Genomic DNA, 25,201 nt, shown 5'->3' on the forward strand with positions numbered 1-25,201 from the left:
CAAATTATTTACGCTAATATTAAATCTACAATTTTCTTTCAAGTATATATTAAATTGATTCCACATACATATTTGGTTTTACATTATTTACTCTTACATTATGTCTCAGTATATCAGATCTATATTGCACGTATATAGCACCAGTTTGGAAAAGGTAAGAATACAGAGACAGCTATATAAATCCTCTAAAAAGGATGATTAGGTAAAACTTACAAAAATAGATTTCCTTGTTATAGGTAGTATTGCATGTAAGATTTTCTATGTGTATATTGTGGTAAATAGCACCTATTAAAATTATATTCGCGCATTTTCACTTTGCAAAAATACATCATACTATCATCATACTAGAATTAATATGGCATTTCAATGAATGTAGACAAAAATTTGTTTTCTTATTAATTGTGCTGATTTTAGGCTGACAGATGTATGTATGTATAGGTGTGAGTGTGCGCATATGAGCACGTATGTGAAGTACACTTATTGCTAGTATACATAAAAATATATAGCAAATTGATAATTTGTATAAGGCATAAGCTCTATCATCTCTATATTACTTTCCTATTTTCTGATTCTTAATGAAACTATATAAGAGAGATAGACTCTGAAAACTGTTAATTAAGCATTCCCTTCAATATATCATCTGAAAATACTTTTCGATTATATTTTTTAACAACTGAGATATGTTTCTCAATTCGAAAGAAATATTTTTTTAATATTAATCACTAGTTCGTTTGTTATGTTATAAACTATAACTTCTATATTATGAATACAGCATTTGTCAGTACATTTAGAAGTATAAATTATACAATTATAGGTTTATATTATTGAATATTTTGAGGAATATCATTTAAACATCTAAAATGGATTTGATTATATAAAACTGTATAAATGTAAAGATTATATATATATATTTTTCTTATTCACAATTATTACAAAAATTAACAATTACCTAACTTTTTAAAATATATGGTGCTTATTTATGAAAATCCATCATGAATAAAAATACTCAGTACCTTTCGGATTCTATTATGTATTCCACTGTTAACCAAATCAATTTTAAAAATTTGGATGTTATTCCTCATTAGAACACTTTTTTATGACATATATTGTGGAATCAGTCAAAATGTATCTAATACTTAAGAAGTCTTACCCATCTGTTACATTTCATTTGCATTATAGCAATTTTTTTTTTCTTAGTACTGATACCAAGGCTGTCGTCGCACCCAGCGTAATTTCATACCAGATGCGGTACGTATCTTTATACTGGCACATTCTGCAGCACGAACAGTTTCTTTTACGCTTTGCATAAGATTTTGAGCGTTTCCAACTAACATGTCTGTTGCTTCCTGATCTTCTTCTGTACCTACAGTTTAGACATGAATTAGATATTAAATAAACTTAAAACATTGAAAATCGAAAGAAAAATAAAAATCAGTTTCTAACATGTTCCATTACCAGGCAAAAGAAAGTAGCAAAAGGTAAAATAGAATAAAACATTTACACCAAAATATTTAATTAAAAAAGAGATAGTATTTGTGCTAATTTGGTTTAAGTTTGTTTCACAACATTTTTAAAAGGAATGTATTAAAAAATAAAAGTATTCACTTCTACTACATATTAAAATCTATAAAATATATACTACATTACTTAATTAATGTACATACAATACTGAAATACAATAATGAAATAATTTATGAGCAACTTTAATGTAATGAAAATTCAGTTCTTAACACATATGTGATGCGTGCTATAAAAAGTTTTGTTTGCAATTGTAATAAGGAATGTGTGAGAATATAATAATTGAATAATATTATACATAATGTATTTATCATTTATGTTGGAAAATACATGCAAATATATGAATAATAGATGCTAATATTAGCATATAAAAATAGTGTATGTAAGTGTTCACACACACATGTAATACAAAAGAAACAAGAAAAGTGTAAAAACAAAAGAATATCATGCTAAAAGGATGAAGTATGTAAAACGTATATAACAATATTGATAAGATCAATGATACGAATAGAAAATAGGAACTTTAGACTAATTTAAATTAATATTAACAGTTTACAACCATGAACTGTATTACATGTATATGAAGTATGTATATCTTTTAGACTACAATGTTGCTTTTTAAATATACACAACGTTAATATCCACGTAATAACTTTTTTAACTATATTTTCTATGCTAACTTATATTTATTTCATCAACTTACTGCAGCCAATCAATTCGTCTACATCGTGGTGAGTAGGGGCATATCAAACGCGTCAATAATTAAATTGAAAATTAGAAAATTAAAAAATTAAATTATACATTTTATAATGTGTTGGGTAAGTACATTCCTTTTGTACGTTCTTTTAACGTTTCTAAATTTTATATAATAAATTCTTTCATAGTATATTCTGGGGAAGACTAAAATATGCATGCATTGTAATGCAAATGCAAAACTGTGAAATATTCAAACAGTTAAATAAAAGAAATTCTAAAGAGAATGATAAAAACATCAAGCATAATTTATCAACATTTTTACCATAAAGCATCAACTCTTCCCAGGTGGGGAGCGTCTCTATGTATGAAAAATGTCATTAATAGCTGTTTTCATTAAGCGATTCTTTAAAATATAGAACTCCCCCAAATTCTATGACCTTTTATTAATATTCTATTCTCAGATAATTAGAATATGTTTTATTATATATAGAAAATTAAACAATTTGTATACTGTACCTTGTGCACCTAGCATTGTAGCTTTCACTGTAGATAATATTTTTAATTGTGTACCTATAGTAGGTATTCGTTCACAAACTTGAAGGAGATTCTATAAAATAAATTTACGAAAAATATTAATTTTAGCTGTAGAACATAATATAAATCGTAATAGATAAATCATATACATACAGTACGAATACGTTTGTCGGTACATTCTCTAGCTAATTCCTTAGCTAAACGAGTTACTTCCTGAGAAGCTTCTGCAATGGCCTTAGCACATGCGATCAGATCCCGTTTATTACCACCTTCTCCTCTAACTAAACCTGATAATCGACCCATTAAAATAGCCATCTTCTTCGCAGCAGCAATAATTTCATTGTCTTTGCTTGACCATTGTCGTACTTCTTGGTGCAAGCCATGAGCAGCCATCTGAAATTTTATTAAAATGATACGTCGATCTTGCATTTTTGAGAACAAAGAAATAAAACATAAATTGAATATACCATTATAGGCTGATTAGGCTGCGGTGCGTGCATAAACATTTCATCCTCATCATCCGTTTCCGGTGGTGGAGGTCGTGGAGGCGGAATATCTCCACCAGGCAGAGGTGGACGCGGTGGGACGACTTCTGTGTAAGTTATAATAATTTATGTAAGAATGATAAGTTTTCCCAAATAATAAGTTCTTTGACAATACAACCATTGTACACTTAATATACATAAAAACGATGCACATTTTATAATTACCATCATTATTACCATAATCATAGTAGTAGCCTACTATTCCATGTAGCATTAAAGATATAAACACACATTAATTTAAAATTATATATTAATGTCATATGATCATAGTAAAACATGCACCAATAAACAAGACATTTATGCAATGCATTAAAAGAAAAATTAACACTCATATTAACTATTTAAAACAATGAATGCAATTGTTAGTATAGAGAAATGAAAAGTAAGTTTGTTAACTGAAGAAATATCATGTAAATTGTAAAAAACAATAAACTATTTGATACAATAATTTTTTTAGATATTTAATAGTATACATATATTTATAAAATTCAACGAAAATAAGTTCAATGCGCTATTATTTTTTCAGCAAATGAAACTTTTTTTTCTATTTTTACTTAGAATTACGTATGTTTTATTTCTTTAAACCTCATTGTTAAAAAGATGCTATACAAAATAACATATATTCAATTTTATTATACACATGCTTTGCTCCCATGGGTAAACAGAATTTTGAGCACTAGACACTTGCAATTTCAGTCCTGAAAAATACTAATTTTAAATTACCTCCATCGTGAACTGATTTTTCTAACTCGTTGTCAGAAGCCAGTTCTTGATATAGGAGATCAGGGTTATCTCCTGATAAAAAAAAAGTAATTACTTCTATGTCTTGACTTTAAAGAACAAATGCTTTGGAAATTCATATATCTATTTTCATTTTGAAGCAAGGTATTTAAAAATATTATATAAGAAGAAAAAAGAATTAAAAAATATATTCTTGTTTGATTTCTTTTCAAATAATGGTAAATACCTTCACGTGCCCACTTTGGTAATGGACTGATAGAGCGATGTTGAGGTTTATTTGTGTTTAAATTGGAGCTGACGACACATAAATTGCTTGGCGATGGTTGATTTCTTAAAGGTTCACCAACTAGCATTTAAATAAATGTTTAAAAATATTCTCATTTTTTTTTTAAATTATAAAATAAAATGTTATACTGGGATATTCTATTTCTCTTAAACAGATACCATGTGTCTTATTAAATATTAATATTAAGTTGTGAAATGAATGTAGTATTACACATGATATTCTCGATTTATTAATACTGTTCAGTTGTACGTATCTAATGAAGTCATAAAAGTGGTATTTAATTAATATAATAATAATAATTTAATATATATGTAATAATATAATTAACATAATAAATATAATAGTATAATAAATAATATAAAGATAATTAATCATGCATAAATTATCTTTATGCAGGTGTATAGTACCTTTGTCTATGAAGTAATTATATTGACGGCTTGGCAATTGTTTTTCTGGAAGAAATATGTTAAGAACTTTTGTGTTACGAAAAAACAAATGTTTGAACTTTGCTTAAGGAAATATGTTATAACAAGCGAATTTTATTTATCTCGTTGAATAATTAAATATAACTGTTGGAGAATTATAAGTGGATAGAAAAATGAGATAAATGACTTAAGATAAATGTTTTAAATACTAACTTAAAGCATGAGTAAATACTATGAAGATAAAACTATAAGAAAACATAAATTTGTTAAGCGACTAAATTGAGTACCTATTTCCAAAGTCCCATTTTTACAAAACATTAAAGAATATATACAAAAAAATTTTATACACTTACCATCATTAAGATGTAATTGCGATATCTCTGGTGGAGGTATTAGATCTGGTTGAATTATGATAGCTTTACGGACTTGTCCAACATTAGACAAAAGCTACAATAGATAACAATAAATAAGTTAATTACAACAATAATTAAAACTTGATTCATGTTTTATACTACTCACTGCGCGGTTACTTTCTCTCCAACGGGAAACTGCATTACTATCGTTAATATTAATCGCAACTAACTTTGCATCTTGGACCATTGGAGCAACACCTAAATAGAAGTATTTTTTATTAAGTTTAGATAGTATTTAAATATATTTAAAAGAATTTAATTAAATAATTTATGTGATATTATTATGTATCATTTACTATTTTGGAGAATATCTGTAGCTTGATTCACTCTTTGAATGAATGCAGGATCCTCGCTATTATCACTTTCTTGTTTTGCCACAAGTATTACTCTGTTAGCCAATCTAGCAATGGCAGCTGTATTGTCAACCATTTTTTGTGGATGACTTTTTGCTATAGCTTCCTCACATAGGAACGAATGCTTTTGCATTTGTTCTTCAGAAGTTCTAATGAAATCTCCACTATCAGTTGCTTCATCGCATAATGCACGTGCTCTCTGCATTGTTTCTGCATATTGCTGTCGCAAATTTTCAAAATGTTCATCCGCAGCTTTGCTATCCGGGTAAGTCATTCGAATTCGTCCAGCATTAATTAATTGTGGTGTTAAAGATTCAACTTGCGAAGCACTTGCAGTTAACGCTTCCGCCAATTTCTTGTTACCCCCACTACCTAAGATTTAAATAAATTCTATTATATGAGTAAAACAATGATAGAACTACAATAATAATATATCCACATACCACCAGCAGCCACCATTTTGGCTGTTTTTGCTGCCCTGTTGGAAAATGTTTGAAGAGCATGCGTTTTATCATTGAAGTTTTGATCGCGGCCTAAAGTGCCTTCCGGAGCTAATACAGCGTCCGTGAATTGTTTTAAAGGCGTCGTTATATCGATGAAATCTTCGACTACTCTCGACACAACGGCCTGTTGTATTCTATTTTTCAGTTCATACAGCTTATGCGACAATTGACGAGCGATTTCTTGGGCACGAGGTGTGTTCCCTTGACCATGAGCGCATAAATCTCCAAGTTGATGAGAGAGATTGTCAACTTCATCGCAAAGTTGTAGAATTTCTGCTTTATGTATTCCTGGTAGACCTTCGGCAACCTAGTGTTTAGAACATAAATCAACTAATAAACATGAAAAAGGTTAGAAGTTCGTGGCATATATAAATATCGTGATACCAACAGACTAATGAAATTAAGTTTTTATTATTAGCATTTAGAAGGAATACTCAAATTGCACACGTAACTTACGCTTGCTACGTGTTGCTGATTCTTCCCATTTGCGGCATTTAAATTATTAAAATTAAATGATAAACTTCTAGATTCATATAGTTATAACGTGCCCATACATTCGATAGCAAAAAGAAAGAAAAAAAAGTAGAATGTAATATTTTATTTATGTACCTTTTTTCCTTCATGTATAATTAAAGCTATAGCTCTCTGACCAAGTCCTTTATCATCATGTTGTGGATTAAGAAGCCATTTATTCGCTTGTTCTAGACGACCTGCAACTGTGTGAGCAGTTTGTGTGGTACCAGATTTATCAGCAGCTTCTATAGCAGAGGCAATAGCATTGCGAAGTTCGTTTGTTTTTTCTTTTATACCACGCGCTAAAGCTTCCGCTTGTGGTGTAGTTCCTTTGAGAATAAGAATATCATAAGGAATCAGTACAAAAAATTCACAAAACACATTTTATACTCAGATATAAGTATGTTTATATAAACCTTTTTCATTCTGCCTTAATTCACAAAGTGCATTGGTCATAGTAACAATTTGTGAAGTTAATTTTTGCAATGGTTCTGCCTGTGAAGGTGGGAGATATCTTTCTGCCAATCGTTGTGCTTGTTCAACTATTTGACGAAGACTCTTTTCTCCTACTCCACCGCGCAAAGCAAGTCCATCATCTAACCAATCATAAGCAGCTCTTATCCTAGATTCTATAGCACTTTGTGCTTTCTTTAATACCTTAAAAAGAGAAATAAAAATATCAAAATATGTTCAAATTTTATATACCACACTGAAGTTTTTAATAGTTGATACACACTGTTAACTGATCAGCATCCCATTCTTCTTCATCATATGTAGTAAGTTGCAATACCCTAATAATTTCATTTAATTCATCTGACATTCTGCCAGCTAAATAGTTACGATTTTCAGCTGCTTCTTCTGCTCCTTTACTTCCTTGAGAAATAATGTGAATAAATATTTTCATAGAGCAGATGAGAATTGGTGCAAGTGTTTTTACCTATTACATATTATAATTTATAATACTTGTTACTAACATCAATACAGTTTATATCATATATTAACATCTATTATCTCTGTACTTACTTGCTCTAAGCACCGTACCAGAATTTCTCTATGTACTTGATGAGTTAGTTCTTTTTCACGAGCACTCACTTCTTTCGATACTTTGCTGAGACAAGGACTTAAATTTTTAAGAAAATGAACTAAATCTTCCATTGTTTCAATAACTTCTGTTACTGCCAAATAATCTAATACTCTTTTGCATTCCCTAATAATTTTACGTACTTCACTTTCATCAAAGCACAGAAGTAAGGAACTAGTTCCTTGAAGGATCCCACGTGAACCTTCTATTAGCTTTTTCCTAATAAACAGATTACATTTTTATTTCAATATATTTTGTAAATATTTTTAAATTTGTAAGATTATGTAACAGCAGTTCTATAACATGAATTTTGTCTTAGTTTCAATACCTAGCTGGTCCAGAATATGGATCTTGTTTTAACATAGCTGATGCCTCTTCCAATAGACGTGAAGCTCCTTCAACTCGTTGTAAAGCAGCAGGCATATCTTGTTTAAGCAAAGCATCATCAGAAGAATTAATTGTTTCTTTTCCTACCTATGTATCAATAAAAAATTTAAAGAAAAATGATGAAATTATCTTACTAAAGTAAATTTAATTTCAAAGACTAACTTACCTTAACAAGATTTGCCACTGCCATACTAACTGCTTGCACAGGCCTTCCCAAATCAGGCATTGCATTTCCATCTTCAGCTTCTTCATGTAAGATGACAAGTCTCGAAACCTACAATATACAAACATCAAGAACACAAAATTTTTAGGAAATAGTTTTGAAAAATTTATCTAAGTTAATAATGTAACTTTTATAATTTTTTTATGTTTACTTCATATATTTAGGAGATAAACAAACATTTGTCATATAAACACGTATTAAAAATGTATTTAATCTATATCTGAACAACATATAAATAAAACTTAATTCTAAATGAAATTTCTAAATAATTGTAAATATTTGTTATATATTTAAATATATCATATAATTTTAACATAAAACAATTAAATATTAAAAATTGACAATATGCAATAATTCTAAAGAAAAATATATTTATTCTAAATAATTTTTGAGTACATTAGTATAATTGAAAGTATAATCTATATCATATAATCTATATCTATAATCGATTAGTATAATCTATATTGTATAATCTATATCTATAAGTATATCTATATCTATAATCGATTAGTATAATTTATAAATATAACTATATACATGTTTATCTTACATTAACATTGGAATTATCTAAATTAGCATATTTAGAAAGACAATCAATTTAGAGGACATTAGTAATTTCATATGTATAATGTGTAGGATGGTTTAATGATTGGTAGACTGGAACATGTCCTTTTTTAGAGATACAGAATGATCTTAGTTTAGATAACATGATTTTTCATAATGTCTGTACTAGGATTGAATTTCATATAGCCAACCTTTTAGACCTAAAGATGAATTTAGTATCCCTGCCCTATATTTGTAGAATGATGTCATAGTTCTATATAAAGAAAGACAAGTCATTTGGCAGATTTACCATGATAATAACATCATTCATAATAATTAATGGCATAAAATCAAAATTATAAATTTCATAACGTATTAAATATTATGTTTTTAACAAATAATTCTAGTTTGACAGATCTTAAATTATATAAATATATTTTACAAATAGATCAGATAAAACATATGAAAAACATTTGCTACATATCTTATATTATGACAAGTGAATTATTTTTAAAGATGAAATTAATTAATGAATTCCTTTTATCGAAAATCTGTCTCCTTCTATCTTCATCCTTCTCTCTCCATTCCAAGTAAGAAATATCCATGACATTTTTGGAAACATAATAGAGTTAGTGATGATTCTATAAATATAACAATTAAAACATTGAAATATAAATATATTTACCTGCTGTGCGACAGGCTCGAGGATACTTTCTATGGTTTTTGTATGAAATACCGGCATCTTAGCTGCCTTTGTTACGAAAAAAACGTAAAAATGCCGATTATTAGAACGTATGAAGATGAAACAAATTTGCTTGAAAATTTAATGAAATAATTACACGCGAAAACATTAACAATGCGTTGCAAGAACCAAACAGAACTATTTCGAGAAATAACACGAAGTAACTTATCCGACGTACTACTAGGATGAGAAAATACGTAAGTAATTATGCAGTGATGGATCACGAATCACAATTCATGATCAAGAATTACGATTCTGTATTCGAGAAAATTGTATCGATACAAACATAGGAATCTAGGGAATACTGCGTATTCTTGCCTTGTCTTGATCTTGATACATCACGAATTATGTTTGCAAATTGTGAATCAGTTTGAATATTTTTGGCATGCACTTTAAATGATATGAAATTCTGATGAAATTTGAGCAGTATAACATTTAACAATAATAAAGATTTTTCTTTTTATACCAAGATCTACATAAAAATGTTACATATAAGCTATATTGGTATAAATTAAAACACTAGAATTTTATAACGTTTAAAATTCGCGCCAAATATATTGAACTTGTTTCGTAACTATGTTCGTGATGTTTCAAGGTAGATACGCAATGTGTATGCAAACGTGTTTTGAGGTTAGTATTTCACAATGCTCGTGGTTTGCATCCTATGTTCGTGAATGTTACAAAGATAAATAAAGAATTTTTATATTGCTGACAACTATACAAGTATACAAAATGTGTAAGATTCATGAATTACAAATCATAATGTAAAATTTTAAGATTTGTAAATTTATTTCCAAATGTTATGTTACATTTGCAAATTTTAATTTTATGTCATTTTAATTAGCAGAGGTTAATGAAATAAATAACATAATTAATAATATCAATTCATCACAAAAAATACCACAAAAGGCATCGAAACTTGGCTTGTACCTTATTGGAATAACAGGTAGTATAATAGAAAATATGTTACGAAATGTAATTATATTAACTTCCATAAATGTGATTCATTTATATTATTGTTTAGGAGGCATTGCGACAGCTATCAGTGTAATATGTATTCCATTTGTGAGTCCTGCCTTTCGCAAAATATGTTTGCCTTATGTACCAGCTACGTCTCAGCAAATAAGAAATGTATTGCAAGCTTTAGAAGGACGTACTGGTTCTTTGATTGATCTTGGAAGTGGTGATGGGCGTATAGTAAATATTGTCTTCATATAGTGTAAATATTGAATTGTTAGTAAATACAAATACAATATTATAATTTTATAAATAGGTCTTTGCGACAGCAAAAGCAGGATTTAAAGCCCATGGAATTGAATTAAATCCTTGGTTAGTATGGTACTCTAGACTAAAAGCTTTAATCACAAGTTCATCTTTGCACACAAAATTTATAAAACAGAATTTATGGAATCATAACTTAAAAAAGTATGATAATATTGTGTTATTTGGTGTCGATCAAATGGTAAATTTTATATATTATTTTTTATATAGCTTCTCTTGCACAATGTAATTAATGTAGTATATATTTTCAGATGAAAGATGTTGAAATAAAGTTTATTAAAGAGCTACAAGAAGATTCTGTTATAATTGCTTGTAGGTTTCCACTTCCTACTATAAGTGAAATAAAAACAATTGGTGAAGGTGTTGATATGGTTTGGATATACAAGATTTCAAAAAGTTTAAAGTAGTATAATTGGATATGAATTTTAAAATATTTATAAACATTGTAAATATTGCGTAATTATAAATAAATTACTCTGTATAAATCATGATATATGTCATAAATAGATAATGACAGCCTAACGAATAAATAAGCTTTTTGTTTTATAAAATTTATATGTTAATATCTATATGCATTCCTATCAATTAATTAGATATTTTACATTTATATAACAAGCATAATTATATTTATACACATTTTCAACTTCGTAATTATTTATTTGTTTAACTGTATTGTAATACTAGGAACTTTTAAAATTTAAGTTTCAACATTTTTAATATTCTGCAATGAAAAATTGAGCTAATAAATTTAAAAATCCAAATATTGGAATACTTGTATGTAAAAGTGTAGAAAATATTGTCAATTTTTTTTGTTGTTTCAAAATTGCCAAGTATAATAAACTTGGTAAAGTAAAAACATAAATAAAACCACTCAAGGCACCTGTATATCGTATTATTGTACCAATATATGGTACAAACACTGCAAATAAAATGCATATAGATACCAAAATAATGTTAACTAGAATAACACAACCTGTATTAAATGTCTTACACGTTGATGTAAGTAATTGAACACGTAACATGTACGCAAGTAACGGGTAAACGGTTAATAATTGGAAAAGAAGAACAATTCGAGCACCTACTGTTAAGCCATTCCATTTTTGAAAATTATTCAACAAATTCTGTAAAAAAGATTCAATTTTACTTGTTATTTTCTTTCCTAAGAGTATTATACTTTGATGCTTAATTTAATATTTTACTTACATCTTCAATGCATGATTTGTTCAGTGGAAAACATACATAAAATACTACTCCTACTACAATATAAGTTAGAGTAACCAATAGATAGGCTATTGAAAGATCTCTTCCCTGTAATTAAAAGATAAAACTTTTCAGTAGTTTAATTATATTTATGCGAAAAAGGAAGTAAAATTATTTACATTTTTACTTTGATCATGATTGTTTTGCATCACAGTAATTATAATGTTGTGAATGAAAAATGACAATGCTAACATTCCAGAAAGTGCAGGAAATGAAAATTTCAACGTCCAACTTGTGTTCCACTCTATTTCATTCATATTAATGCCCCATGAGTATGATTTAATCAAAACAAAGGTAATCAAATATATGATTGACATGGTTCCTATGACACATACAAAAAAATCATAATTTTATAAATCAAATGTGACTTAAAAAATATTAAATCTACAAATCATTTGCATACATACCAAGAGAATTAAATTTTGTAAAAAAGGTAGGACTATTAAAATTTAAAAACGGAAATATTAATAAACCAAGGAAAATAGGAACTGTTTTATACAGATCCCAAATTGGTCTCAAAGTATTATATGTATAATCATGAATTATTAAATTTGTGTTATTATAGATTATTCTTTTTGGGCATAGTACTAGAATTAAAATAAATAAATGACATTAATCTTTCAATATGTATCATGAATAAAATATATTTACCTTCTGATGTGTATGAAATATTATCATTTGTATAGTACTGGGATATTCCGACTAAACTATCTATAAAAAAATATTATTCAACTTTTTTAATGAAGTTTACATAAAAAGTAAAGATTTATGTACATTTACCATATATGAAATCTACAGAATTATATAAGAAATTAGACATTAGAACCCAGTAAGCTATAGTTGCACCTATTAAAACTGTAATGCTAAAAGCTTTGGCAACATATTCTGCCCACTTGTTAAGATATATCCGACATAATTGAATTACTTCTATACCTTTTTGCCCACCTAAAACATTAAATTATTGTAAACATATTGTTGTATTAGTTTCCCTAAACAAAAAGAATTAAATATTTTGTACCATAATATTTATGTACAAGTAGGAGACAATAAGCAGTATATAGACATAAACCACTCATCACAAGTATTAGAATAATACCAGGAAAGAAACCAGCCATTTGAATACCCCATGGTATTGTTAATAAGGAGGAGCCTAATATTGTGTTCCATATTGAAAATCTATAAAGATATGAAATTATATAATTACAAATAAATAATATTCTTTAAAGATTCCTACTAATCATTAACTTAATCTGTCATATAAAATATATAAAAAGAAAAAACAGGTACTTAAAAGTTAAAAAATGAAAAGTTGCAGTTACAAAAAAAATTAAGAAAAATATATGTAGGTTAATGATCTAAAATTTTGTTATGATAGTGTTGGTTGTGCTTATAAATAAATTGCACAACCTTTTATTCTTTATTTAGTTTATAGTTTAGTAAATATTGTTTAAGTTAATACTAGAACTACCAATGGCTAAAAAGATATATGTATATTGCCAGGAAATTTTACAGAAGATTATAAGAAAATTCCTTCTGTAAATTTATAGAATTTTTATAAAAAATTATGAATTGGTCATTTTGAGAATTTTGATAATTTTAGTATTAATGTTTATCAATATTCAATCATAGCATCTCATGTGGTTCCCCTTGTTATTCTTCTTAGGTACCAGCTACGGGCATTGACCTTTCGGGTGGCCGTCTGTTGCCCAGGCAACCGACGGAGCACTAACCCCTTCTAATGTGAGTATACTGTGTAGTCGTCGTCGTCACAACCACCCGATGGTGGTCGAAACGTGAGCGACTGTTAACCATGTTAGTTTGATACTCTTTCGTTTTCATATCTTAAAACCATGCATCCGCTTTGATCTTTTATATTCTTCTTCCCTCTTTTTAGTTTATTTAAAATGGAAGAAAGGCAACATATCAATATGTATAATTTAAAGTTTCTTTGTTCTATTATACTACTGTGTTAGGTGCGTGCTTTTAAGATGTGAGAACGAACGATGGTGTATACGATTTTAAACATTAATTGAAACATTATATAAATAGTAGTGGAAATTAATATCATGAAAACAAGTTTAATATCCTTTGAGATCTTATTTTGACGAAACTTAGCGAAAGGAATTTCGATTTATATAGGTAAGTTTTCTTAATATGATATATGTAATAATAGTTTACAACAATGAAATATCTAACTTGTCAAGAATTATTTATAGAACGGATGATATTTAAATACATTATCCTAATTAAACATTCTTTTGTTCGCTTCCAAATTTTGAGTTCATAATTTTGATTTGCAGAGCTATATTGAAGATTTAGTGAATGAAGGGAAAAGATCACAAACAATATGTAATAAAAAAGCATAAAAATGTTATTGTAAATACAAGTTACTTTTTATATGCATGTATCAAACGAGAGGTGAAAGATGATGGAAATGTTATATTGCTTATAAGAAACAAGTTAGTCTTCCATGTTCAAAATGCATATAGGCATTTCTGATGCAAGATTTCATTTTTCTCTCATCATCAACCTACTAAAAATACGACTACAAAGAGATAACAAAAAATTTATGAATGTGATTAGATTTCTGAATACTGTACTAAGAGAATTGACCCAGAACCCTTTCTTGATGATAACATGATAGCTGATAATAATTTATAATTAATACTATATTATGTTATTGATGCTAAATTTATTAATGCAAGAACAACATTAACAAAAATTTTCTTTTGCTGATTGATAATCATGTGAAGCATGAGATTTTAGAAACATTTTTGCATAATAGTATATCAAAAAAACATTATTGGATATTAAAAACTAGGTATTATATTGTTACTTACATTGTGACTAGAGAGCTTTGTTTTGATTTAATATCCTTGCATGTAGCTTCTTCAGCTTCCTATTGCAATAAAATTAAGATAACAATTCATTTATAATTTGTTTAACATAGCTGCTCGTATTTATGTTATTATATATTTAACAAAATAAAAATAAAATATGTTACAATAAATTCTCACAACTATTTCAGTGTCAGTAAAAATTTTAAGTGAGAATATGTTTGTACTAAGTAGAATTTTATGATTGCACTAGAATTTAACTAAAGATAATGAATATTATTTCTTTCTATATTATTCTATATTATTTCTTTTATTTCAAAGTATCCAACCTTGATATAAATATTATATACTGAAACATGCAATTTTATATTGTTTGTGGTGTTCTCACCAGATCAGTATTATGGATTTCATAACATCTGCCTTGTCTTACGTTTAAGGAGGAGGAAGTGTTTAATACTAAAGGTGTAACTAAAGTATGATTTTCAGCAAGGGGTGGTGGTCTCTTTGGTACTACAGTAATGTTAGAATGGTGACTACAACTTTCTAAACTACCATACCTATGAAAAATTGACTATAATAAGCAATTATTATCGATAATAATATTAAAAATGACACTTAGCAGAAAAAGTAATATTATTTCATTTATAATGAAAAGAAGTATTGTTAAAGGATAGTAAGAAAAAATTGGTACTTGAAATAGCTATTTGTAGGGGTGCAGTCTAAATCAGTGGTTTCAGAATCTTGAAATATACTGGGTTCTATACTAGTATGAGATCCTGAAGAGAATAAAGGTGCACTTTCAGATCCACTATCATGCTGTATAATACAAGATTTCCAATCATTTTTACATCTATACATGTTATATTTAATTTATGCATATACATGCATGCCATATAAGTGGAACTATCAAAATAAAATATATACGTTATTAATCATTTATCCTATAATTTTTAATTTTTTTAAATTATTTTTCTTATTATTTATATCTTTTATTATCTTTAATTGATAATTTAAATACCATAAAAATCACTTACTTGCAACGTTTATTAGTGTGTTCCAATGTTAAATTTCACACTAAAACTTTTTGAAATTCAAATTTTGCATATATTCGTTGTTTATAATATTATTATAATATTTCTGAAAATTCGTATAGACATATTAAAAGCGTTGATTAGAAATCGAAAGATGTGTTTATATTTAATTAAAAAATTTCACTTATTTTTGAGATACTATGTGATTACACTATCAATGATACAACCTATGATACAATTTATAATACAGCTTTCACGAGCGAAACTTAGGGAGAACTGTTGTTTTAAACAACTATACGTCTGTTTTGTAAAATCGCGTGCTTATATCAGGGATTCTTGACATAATAAGCTCCCTCCTCCTTATTTTTCTTCGCTAATGCTGATCGTCATAATAAGTAAATCATCATCTACGCGTGCGTATACTTTTTACTCGACTTTTCTCTCTACATTTTCGTATATTTTGAAAAAAAAAATTGCCGAATAACAAGATACAACGAATTTAAATGTCGTAATATATTTGGGAAAATAGTTAATTTCTTCTGTGATATAAAGAGCAGACTTCATTTCTGAGTTACGCAAACGTTAGATATGTGTGTGTGTGTGTGTGTGTGTGTGTGTGTGTGTGTGTGTGTGTGTGTGTGTGTGTATCTGCTCTCTATAATTTTAATATGTAAAAAATTAAGTTTTTAAATGTTGTCTAACAATCTATTATATCGATAGTATACTAAATAATTATCTCATAAACATAATTGTTAATTTATAGTATTCTTTGCAAGTCTATACATCAATAATTTTACGGAAATCTTAAAGCATTCTAGAATTGAAATAAAAGTCGTCCAGTTTTAAATATCACGCATTTAATTAATTATTATTAACACGTTGATTACCGTGATCATCAGTAACCCACGTTACTAAATCTTTTAGAATGATCAACATAAGAGAAATTTCATAGGGCAAATAATTCTCAACGATGTAGCTGACTTGGATAATATTACCAGAGACAAAGTACACAAATACAATATAATGTTTTGTGCAAATCAAGTGTTATGGTGGTAGTATATTTTAATCTATTGTGGTTCCCAGGAAAAAATATATTATAATATAAATATAAATATATTTAATTATAATAATAAAAATATGAATAAAATTCACGTGGATCAGAATTATTAAATGAATCGTTCCTCATAAATGAGAATATTATTAAGGAAGTTTGTATGCGCTCAACTTAAACTTATTTGTTTAAGGCAATCGAGAATGATAAGGCTCGTTTAATTTAGCATTTTTCCGGATTCACATTATCCGGAAGCTACTACTAGAATCAATAAAGACATCGATATAAATTATAATCATTGAAATTATCAAATGTTTATGTTCTATTATCAATTTTATACCGTATAGAATATTAGTGTATCGCGTTTGGAAGAGCTATGTTCTTCATAAAGACAATATTATTAGCGAGTAGTAAAGCGCGGGCGCAATGTTTCAAAGATGGTTGACCCATGCCCTTGTGTGTCATTGGTAGGCAAAGTTCAGTCTGCTACCAAGCGTCGAAGACGTGTTATGAAATTCACAAATCTGATTTTTCTCTACTGTTTGGGTTCAGATACGAATAATTCCATTTTCTTTCAGTTGATATCACATTAAGTGTAATATTTGAAAGATGTCAAGCGCAGTGTCGAGCAAAATTGTAGAAACCCGAATATACGATGGTCAAAAGCCGGGTACGTCCGGATTGCGAAAAGCAGTGCGGATATTTATGCAAGAACATTATACAGAAAATTTCATTCAAGCAATATTGCAAGCTCTAGAAGAACAATTGCCTGGTAGTACGCTGGTTGTTGGTGGCGATGGAAGATATTATGGAAAAGATGTGGTTAGAAAGATCATCAGGATTGCTGCAGCAAATGGAGTAATTTATTTAAACTATATTTGCATTTCGTTCATTTATATATTATGCTTCTTCGTATTTTATTTTATTAAAAAACTATTATCTCTTTAGTTTTATTATTTTAATCTTATTATTATAAATGACTATTTGTTGCATTAGGTAAAAAGATTAATAATTGGGCAAAATGGGATACTTTCGACTCCAGCTGTGTCTACCATAATAAGAAAATACAAAACTTTAGGAGGAATTGTTCTAACAGCATCTCACAATCCTGGTGGACCCAATGCTGACTTTGGCATTAAGTTTAACTGCGAAAATGGTGGTCCTGCTCCAGATAATGTCACAAATAAGATTTATGAGATTACTAAAGTGCTCAAGAATTATAAAATTATACCTGATATAACCATAGATATAGACAAGATACAAAGTACTACAATTCAGGTGGATGGAAATCCATTTACAATAGACATAATAGATTCTGTGAATGATTACTTAGAACATATGAAAAATATCTTTGACTTTTCTAGTATTAAAACATTATTACAAGGAAGTAACAATCGTCCTCCTTTTAAAGTTCTTATCAATTCAATGAATGGAGGTATGTAAAAGTTATATTAATAAATTTAATTCTTTGATACATTTGTTAAATAATAGTTAATCATTTTTAGTTACTGGTCCATATGTAAAACGAATATTTAGTAATGAATTAGGTGTCGATGATTCAAGTACTGTTAATGCAATTCCATTAGAAGATTTTGGTGGGCTTCATCCTGATCCAAATTTAACATATGCCAAAGATTTAGTAAATGCCATGAAAAATGGTCCATATGACTTTGGTGCTGCTTTTGATGGGGATGGAGACAGAAATATGGTAAATAAAATATTTATTTGGTATAGAAAACTGTAAATTTGTAACTCTCATGAAAAATGTAAATTTATGCTCAATGTCTTTGCAGATACTAGGCAAAAATGCTTTCTTTGTTACACCTTCTGATTCATTAGCTGTATTAGCTGCTAACTTAAATTCAATACCATATTTTAAAAAGACTGGTATTAAAGGATATGCTAGATCTATGCCAACAGGTGCTGCTATAGATAGAGTTGCAGCAAAAACTGGTGTTAAACTTTATGAAGTACCCACAGGCTGGAAATATTTTGGTACATATTAATTTTTGCATATGTTTTTACAGTACATTTTAAACACATAAAATTATATTTTATCAATAATGTTATGTTATTAGGTAATTTAATGGATGCTGGTCATCTATCACTTTGTGGAGAGGAAAGTTTTGGCACGGGTTCGGATCATATTCGTGAAAAAGATGGAATATGGGCCTCTCTTGCATGGCTTAGTGTAATTGCAAGTCTTGGGAAGTCTGTAGAAGATATATTATTAAATCACTGGCAGATATATGGCAGGAACTTCTTTACAAGGTATTATTTTTATTATATTGTATATGATTAATTGTTGTACTCTGTTTTGTAAATTATGTTCTAATTTTATAATTTTATACTATATGAACCAGATATGACTATGAAAATTGTGATTCTGAAGCAGCAAACAAAATGATGCAACACATTGAATCAGAAATGGAGAAACCTGGGTTTGCGGGTTCAAAATTAACATCTGAAGGGAAAACATATGTTGTAAAATTAGGTGACAATTATTCTTATATAGACCCTATTGATGGAAGCCAAGCTAATAAGCAGGTATTGTATTATGATTCTACAAATTCCACATAAAGTAACAGTATATCGTGACAGTATAGGTTACTATGCAATTTTGTATAACAGGGATTAAGAATTTTATTCCAAGATGGTTCCCGTATAATTTACCGTTTATCTGGTACGGGAAGTTCTGGAGCTACTATTCGTGTGTATGTTGATAGCTATGAAGATGATCCAGCATCTTTAAACAAAGATGCTCAAGACATCCTTAAACCGTTGGTTACTATTGCGTTAGAGATAAGTAAATTACGAGAATTTACTGGTCGTGATGTACCAACCGTGATTACATAATACTAATGATTCTTGATCGTTTATCGTTAACAAAGATATATAAAACAAAGAAAAAAGAGATTGTTTTACATTATAAGCAACTTAAATAAGAGAAATGTCATGCCTTGTATAATGACATTATGAATTGCAATTATTACGCAAAAGATCGTTGCATAAATACGTGAATCACAAGTTCGATAAAATTTTTCCTAAAATTGTATAATATATAGATAGAATTGAAATAATATTCAGTAATATTTTTATGATTTCGATATGAAATGATATTCGAATATTCATCGTAGTAATAGAACTTGTTTTAATCATAAAATACTACAAAAAATGTTTTAGTGACATAATTCATAATGCCACCCATACAACTGTTAGATATTAAATAGCTTAACAGAACACCCAATATTATAAAAATGAACGGCAGCGTATTTCATACTTTTTTATATAAAATTTTTCAAATTTTCATTTGATTATAAAAATCTTTGATATGGTTGTTATATTAAAAAATAGTTTACTAAAACAAAAATATACTTATGTGTTAAAAATCTAAAAGAATGTAAAGTCAGTAGTAAATCTAAGATCACGCGTATCTTTATACGTGGAACTGTTGTTTGCCAAAGGTGTTCAAGCATGCATAAAGATGGAAATAGTTTAACCCTTCGTTATTTGTATAATGTTGCATAAATTCATAAAAACTGTTCGCTTAATGATAATTTGTAGGTTACATTAAATATTAATTTTACAACAGAATTGTTTTATATTATAAAAAATATTAAATATATTTAGGATTGAATCTTTTTATGTGTAAAGTAATAAAGAATCCGGGTATATGACATTGTACAATTTTTATCGAAGGGTTAACAAAAAAATATAACTTCAATTGTAATTGAAAGTAGTATGTTATATTATTCATTTTTAACTATGTTTTAATTTGTTTTATGATTGTTTTTTTAATAGGATGGCGGTTGCTCGTTTTAATGAAATAGGATTTGGAGTTTGTTATAAATTTCATAATATTGTTTTTGTAATACTATAAAATAGAAAAATGATTTCTATTATTTCGATCTAATTTATGTAAATGGAGCCACAGGATATAACAAAATTTATGTAAAATACTTTATTTAAAAATAGTTGTATCCAATATAAGTTACACGTGAAAGATGTAAATAATTGTAAAATGTTAATTTTTATAATCAAAATAGAACATTTATTTTCAACAAAATATATTCAAAACATATGTAACTTATTTTTTATCTATAATTGATTTATCAAAATTCTATATTGTAAAATACTTTCTGTGTAAAAATGCTTAAAAGATACAAACGTTAAATCTCAAAAGTAAATATTTTTAAAATATTTAGTTTTGTACATAAATACCAATTTCGTTCAATGAAAAATGTTATTAGCTTTTTACGTTATTGCTGTATATTTTTACTAGCCATTCTTTATATTGATAATTATTTCAAATATCGTCTAATATAATCATTTAGTTCTATCTCTTACTTATTTATATAGTGTAAACAAAATAATTATGATATACATTTTTTGTTCTATCCTTTAATTATAAAACGATATACAAATTGATAAATTAAACAAAAAGCAGGGATGCGTGTAGAAAGTGCTGTTTCAAATTTCAAATAATCATGAAAGAGATATTTTTCGATATCATGATTTAACGAAATTTGAAATTATGAATATATTATTGTAGATTGAAAATTTCTGCTAATAAGGTATTCGGTACATTATAATAATATCATGTTAATGATGTGGAATAAATATAATTTTTAACAATCTTGCATTAAATGGATATATAAACGATTTTTATATAAATCTTTTATTTTACAATTTTGTAAAATATGCCGAATATCTTATTAAAATTAATTGATAGAATAGGATATGCCTAAAAATTTGTAAAAGTAAAATCAATAATAAGATTGTGAAAGTATAAGTGGTAAATGCGAGGACAGTATAAAAAAGTTAATTGGTATGTGTAGCCAAAATTTATAATTGATACGATCAATTGAATTGCATATTATATATCTTATGATAAAAAAAAGCAACGATAATTCTGTATGCGTTACTTCTATTAATGTAATATTTTCAAGTGTTTTATTTTGTTTTTCTATTTTCAAATATTATATTCGCAATGGAAACGAAAGTATGAAATCGAAAATATTGTTGAAACCTGATTCTGAAATTTTAATTTATGAAGGTATCAAATTCATGAAAATTGTATCATTCATCTTACGTACATTTATTCACATTTGCATATAAAGTTTTAAGTAATGGCAGTATGCAGCAATACATATTTATGGAAATGGAATGTATCCATAAAATGAAATTATGATACTGTATTGATATATTGGTGAAAATTTTGAACACATTGTAACTGCAGCACTTTTTGAGAAAATTTCAAAAAGAATTTTGTAAATAGTTGAAGGAAGAGGGAGGATACTTGGGGACCTGAGTCGACGCAACGCCCATTCTATTTCATAGTTACGTCACAGAAATATGTGAAAAAAAAAGTAATTCATTTATACTCCACATCTTTGCCATTTCATTATTAATTTGCATAACATTGATTACTGATAATGAATAGTAATACATTAAAGCAAATAAAAAAAAAGTCTAATACAACAAAATTGAAATATAATTAACATGTAACTGCCCTATCGAATATAACTGAGTTACTTTTTAGATAAAAAACCTCATATTTTATGATGTAACATGAATATGTAATATGGTAATGTGTCATAGAGACCAGCAATGACTGCCGATTTTAATGTAAATTAACATGTAACATGTATATCATATTGAAATACTAATTATTCATTGTAGGTATATGAATGAGTGGTTCTCCATAAACACGTGATCTTAGATTTTAAACAAGCAAAGCTATTGTCAAATTATCGTATGGATTTTTTTCGTTTACTAACATCTCTTTTATTTGAAAAATTATGTAATTAATACCCATATTTTTACAAATAATACTTATTTAATCGATGATAAATAGCAAACGCCAGTATAAGAGATGTTTTTAAACGGTATCTATCACTTAAAACGCAGTATATCTTTTCTATAAGTTCTGTATAATGAAATACGTGCGTTGTTCGTTGTTAAAACAAAGTTTTTTTATGGCATACTAGAACATAAACAGCCTGAACTTGATTACTTGAATAAAAATATGGATGTATTTGAAATCGAATAATTAAAAATTTCACAATTTATACCTTGTGATGCGATCAATATGATTTTTAATAAATCAATCTTTACTAAACGAATATGTTATTATTACATAAAATTCCTTTTTTTTTAAACGTTTTCATTTCCGGTTCGATATGCTTTGGGATCCAAAATGGAGAATTCTGTTAATATTATAGAAGACGAAAATGTTAACGAAGAATACTCTAGTTTTTGTTCTTCTTGCAATTCTCTCTTCAAATCTATATGTAGCATCGGAATACCATCTTTTCATGAATTAAATGATGAAAATAATATAATATCACAAATTGAAAAAGATGAAGACGTTATAGAACATATCGATACGATAACTGAAGAAACTGGGAATGCAAATGAATATACGTCGGATATTAAAGAAAAAACTTTTGTTAAAAATAATAACAATTCTACTAAAAATTCGATGATACCAATGGAACTTCATACATATAGAAAACAAGAAACTAACAATAATAATGACAACAAAACCGACTACTCTGTAACTAAAAAGATAAAATATATCGAATTATTACGTGACGTAAATATAAATATTTATTATAGTTATTTCTATTAAATGTTCAAAATTAAAAAATATTTTAAACAATAACATAATTTCTAATAACGCAATGTGCATTAATTAGGATTCTAAAAGAAAAGAGAATTATATTACCTTATTTGATAATAAAAATAAACCTTTCATATTGATGAAGAATAATTTGGATGATATATTTAATTGTGAAATACCAAAAACAAAAATATTAAAACTTACAAAGAAAAATTCATCAATAAAATATGTATCAACTAGTAATGATGATTATATTGTAGAAGATATTCTAAGTCATCGTAAAAAGATATTAAAAGCTATGAAATCAATATTATATCTTTGGTAAGTAATTAGTGATATACGAATATTTTCAAAGTTTTTAATTTATTGTTTCTTTTTAGTAATTACATGGATACAATGCGTGAAGTTATATTTCAAGAAATTCATATGAAACAATCTCAAAAATGTCAGAAAGCAGTTTTTAAGGACAATTAAGTTCTATAGATATTAATTAAATGATTTATTGAACATATAATTATTTTTTACGTATGAGAATTTAATAGTAGTTATTAGAATTAAGAAATTTTGGTTTTAATATCTTTACTAGATTCATGCCATATCAAAATCATCTCTCTGTAACAGAACAATACATAAAGTAAATGAATACGTTAAATCTAAGTAAATATAAAATACTATAGAATATGGATTTATTACTTACAGCATCATTGTATTCCAATACATGTTTCTTAATAGCAGACGTATCCACCCAAGTAACAAAATCTTCCAAATTCCTAGAAAATAACATTTACAAGAATTATTGTCACGTATGTCAATTATGGGCTGATTGCTTTATTTTATTTATTTATATTATTAAAAAATATTTATATCTAATACCTTGTTACCAGAAATGCTGGATCTTTTACAACTTCTATGCCAACTCTAACATGACCCTGTTCTATTAATTGTGTCGCAATCTTTAAATTTTGACTCATTTTATTTCGTACCATGATAACTGGCAATCGTCTTCTGCAAAATGAACTTGCACTCACTGTTTGTGTTAGTGACAAATCCCATTTTGTATTTATAAGTCCCATTATATATAACTTTTCTAACAATAATGCACTCTGCTCTATTCGAAATGGATGATCTGCATCAATTTTTTTAATTTTTTCCCCTAATTCACGAATTTCCCGTGATAGCTTATTATACCTGGAATAATTAAAAATTTATTATTTGTTTAACGTAAGAATATAATACAATCGTTATTTAATTAGTAATGTAACAATGTGACTTACTTCGTATAATCTTCCCTTTTTTGTATTCGATAACGTTTCAAAATTTTCACTTCGTGTAGATTATTATCTGCTTCCCATGATATAAAATCAACCTTTTTCAGCAACTTCTGTTCGTGATATTTTAATTTTCGTACCATGATTATTGCGATCAAGCAACTGTTATAGCTACCACGTGTAGGACATCACGAATACATTTTGTTTTTATAAAGAGGTTAGAAATTCATATAAAAGGAGGCCAGATCGTCATTTATTTATATAATGTTAAAGATGATCAAATATATCATCTTATATTAATTTAAGTAGGTAGAGATCACTCTTTAAATATTTTTAAGAAGAAAG

General features: G+C 27.4%; 6 protein-coding genes across 24 annotated transcripts; 3 read left to right on the forward strand and 3 right to left on the reverse strand.

Moving 5' to 3' along the window:
- Positions 1–31: 31 nt before the first annotated feature.
- LOC122575974 (vinculin) lies at positions 32–9,747 on the reverse strand. Of its 11 annotated transcripts, XM_043745561.1 has the most exons (22): positions 9,601–9,747; positions 9,447–9,512; positions 8,974–9,333; positions 8,162–8,269; positions 7,937–8,082; positions 7,551–7,827; positions 7,264–7,464; positions 6,944–7,184; positions 6,624–6,856; positions 5,955–6,321; positions 5,455–5,883; positions 5,265–5,356; positions 5,099–5,192; positions 4,728–4,772; positions 4,261–4,380; positions 4,017–4,088; positions 3,459–3,491; positions 3,216–3,340; positions 2,902–3,141; positions 2,731–2,821; positions 2,537–2,572; positions 32–1,363 (listed from the first exon to the last, which is right to left on the reverse strand). In XM_043745561.1, exons 4-22 carry the CDS (start codon positions 8,219–8,221, stop codon positions 1,194–1,196), a joined length of 3,072 nt encoding a protein of 1,023 aa, XP_043601496.1. In that variant the 5' UTR covers positions 8,222–8,269; positions 8,974–9,333; positions 9,447–9,512; positions 9,601–9,747; the 3' UTR covers positions 32–1,193. The 11 variants fall into 11 exon arrangements, with proteins under 11 accessions (XP_043601496.1, XP_043601489.1, XP_043601493.1 ...); XM_043745554.1 differs by lacking the exon at positions 8,974–9,333; XM_043745558.1 differs by lacking the exons at positions 4,728–4,772; positions 8,974–9,333.
- A 351-nt stretch (positions 9,748–10,098) lies between these two features.
- LOC122575981 (ATP synthase subunit C lysine N-methyltransferase) lies at positions 10,099–11,331 on the forward strand. Its single transcript, XM_043745583.1, has 5 exons — positions 10,099–10,239; positions 10,348–10,449; positions 10,528–10,700; positions 10,777–10,965; positions 11,036–11,331. The coding sequence occupies exons 1-5, from the start codon at positions 10,236–10,238 to the stop codon at positions 11,189–11,191; spliced, it is 624 nt and encodes a 207-aa protein (XP_043601518.1). The 5' UTR covers positions 10,099–10,235; the 3' UTR covers positions 11,192–11,331.
- A 146-nt stretch (positions 11,332–11,477) lies between these two features.
- LOC122575977 (sodium-coupled neutral amino acid transporter 9-like) lies at positions 11,478–16,281 on the reverse strand. 6 transcript variants are annotated; one of them, XM_043745572.1, is made up of 12 exons: positions 16,140–16,281; positions 15,916–16,018; positions 15,573–15,784; positions 15,270–15,438; positions 14,885–14,943; positions 13,063–13,220; positions 12,825–12,989; positions 12,696–12,755; positions 12,452–12,631; positions 12,164–12,366; positions 11,988–12,092; positions 11,478–11,905 (listed from the first exon to the last, which is right to left on the reverse strand). In XM_043745572.1, exons 3-12 carry the CDS (start codon positions 15,737–15,739, stop codon positions 11,498–11,500), a joined length of 1,674 nt encoding a protein of 557 aa, XP_043601507.1. In that variant the 5' UTR covers positions 15,740–15,784; positions 15,916–16,018; positions 16,140–16,281; the 3' UTR covers positions 11,478–11,497. The 6 variants fall into 6 exon arrangements, with proteins under 6 accessions (XP_043601507.1, XP_043601508.1, XP_043601506.1 ...); XM_043745573.1 differs by lacking the exon at positions 16,140–16,281 and having other exon boundaries at positions 12,696–12,746; positions 15,916–16,057; XM_043745571.1 differs by lacking the exon at positions 16,140–16,281 and having other exon boundaries at positions 15,916–16,057.
- On the forward strand, positions 13,835–20,767 carry LOC122575976 (phosphoglucomutase). 4 transcript variants are annotated; one of them, XM_043745567.1, is made up of 8 exons: positions 13,835–14,183; positions 17,542–17,821; positions 17,960–18,398; positions 18,469–18,671; positions 18,757–18,958; positions 19,042–19,234; positions 19,327–19,510; positions 19,595–20,767. In XM_043745567.1, the coding sequence occupies exons 2-8, from the start codon at positions 17,573–17,575 to the stop codon at positions 19,817–19,819; spliced, it is 1,695 nt and encodes a 564-aa protein (XP_043601502.1). In that variant the 5' UTR covers positions 13,835–14,183; positions 17,542–17,572; the 3' UTR covers positions 19,820–20,767. The 4 variants fall into 4 exon arrangements, with proteins under 4 accessions (XP_043601502.1, XP_043601504.1, XP_043601503.1 ...); XM_043745569.1 differs by lacking the exon at positions 13,835–14,183 and adding an exon at positions 16,199–16,325; XM_043745568.1 differs by lacking the exon at positions 13,835–14,183 and adding an exon at positions 17,125–17,430.
- A 47-nt stretch (positions 20,768–20,814) lies between these two features.
- LOC122575980 lies at positions 20,815–24,080 on the forward strand. Its single transcript, XM_043745582.1, has 3 exons — positions 20,815–23,561; positions 23,665–23,909; positions 23,969–24,080. Exons 1-3 carry the CDS (start codon positions 23,163–23,165, stop codon positions 24,060–24,062), a joined length of 738 nt encoding a protein of 245 aa, XP_043601517.1. The 5' UTR covers positions 20,815–23,162; the 3' UTR covers positions 24,063–24,080.
- LOC122575982 (U3 small nucleolar ribonucleoprotein protein IMP3) lies at positions 24,073–25,143 on the reverse strand. The gene is made up of 4 exons (XM_043745584.1): positions 24,863–25,143; positions 24,462–24,776; positions 24,286–24,358; positions 24,073–24,200 (listed from the first exon to the last, which is right to left on the reverse strand). The coding sequence occupies exons 1-4, from the start codon at positions 24,997–24,999 to the stop codon at positions 24,177–24,179; spliced, it is 549 nt and encodes a 182-aa protein (XP_043601519.1). The 5' UTR covers positions 25,000–25,143; the 3' UTR covers positions 24,073–24,176.
- Positions 25,144–25,201: the final 58 nt, after the last annotated feature.

This window comes from Bombus pyrosoma, linkage group LG15 (assembly GCF_014825855.1).
Source record: "Bombus pyrosoma isolate SC7728 linkage group LG15, ASM1482585v1, whole genome shotgun sequence".
Classification (NCBI taxonomy): Eukaryota; Metazoa; Arthropoda; class Insecta; order Hymenoptera; family Apidae; genus Bombus; species Bombus pyrosoma.

Coding starts and splice junctions, on each gene's coding strand:
- LOC122575974 (XM_043745554.1), bottom strand. Junction 5,884..5,954: donor CAAAATGGTGGCTGCTGGTG/GTATGTGGATAT, acceptor TTTAAATCTTAG/GTAGTGGGGGTAACAAGAAA. Junction 2,822..2,901: donor CCGACAAACGTATTCGTACT/GTATGTATATGA, acceptor TTTATTTTATAG/AATCTCCTTCAAGTTTGTGA.
- LOC122575981 (XM_043745583.1), top strand. Junction 10,701..10,776: donor GAAGTGGTGATGGGCGTATA/GTAAATATTGTC, acceptor TTTTATAAATAG/GTCTTTGCGACAGCAAAAGC. Junction 10,966..11,035: donor TATTTGGTGTCGATCAAATG/GTAAATTTTATA, acceptor ATATATTTTCAG/ATGAAAGATGTTGAAATAAA.
- LOC122575977 (XM_043745572.1), bottom strand. CDS start 15,739: ATGTATAGATGTAAAAATGATTGGAAATCTTGTATTATACAGCATGAT. Junction 14,944..15,269: donor AAATCCATAATACTGATCTG/GTGAGAACACCA, acceptor TTATTGCAATAG/GAAGCTGAAGAAGCTACATG. Junction 13,221..14,884: donor CAAAGCTCTCTAGTCACAAT/GTAAGTAACAAT, acceptor ATATCTTTATAG/ATTTTCAATATGGAACACAA.
- LOC122575976 (XM_043745567.1), top strand. CDS start 17,573: ATGTCAAGCGCAGTGTCGAGCAAAATTGTAGAAACCCGAATATACGAT. Junction 18,672..18,756: donor GGGATGGAGACAGAAATATG/GTAAATAAAATA, acceptor ATGTCTTTGCAG/ATACTAGGCAAAAATGCTTT. Junction 18,959..19,041: donor CACAGGCTGGAAATATTTTG/GTACATATTAAT, acceptor TTATGTTATTAG/GTAATTTAATGGATGCTGGT.
- LOC122575980 (XM_043745582.1), top strand. CDS start 23,163: ATGGAGAATTCTGTTAATATTATAGAAGACGAAAATGTTAACGAAGAA. Junction 23,562..23,664: donor ATATCGAATTATTACGTGAC/GTAAATATAAAT, acceptor TGCATTAATTAG/GATTCTAAAAGAAAAGAGAA. Junction 23,910..23,968: donor AAATCAATATTATATCTTTG/GTAAGTAATTAG, acceptor GTTTCTTTTTAG/TAATTACATGGATACAATGC.
- LOC122575982 (XM_043745584.1), bottom strand. CDS start 24,999: ATGGTACGAAAATTAAAATATCACGAACAGAAGTTGCTGAAAAAGGTT. Junction 24,777..24,862: donor AAAAGGGAAGATTATACGAA/GTAAGTCACATT, acceptor TAATTATTCCAG/GTATAATAAGCTATCACGGG. Junction 24,359..24,461: donor CCAGCATTTCTGGTAACAAG/GTATTAGATATA, acceptor GTTATTTTCTAG/GAATTTGGAAGATTTTGTTA.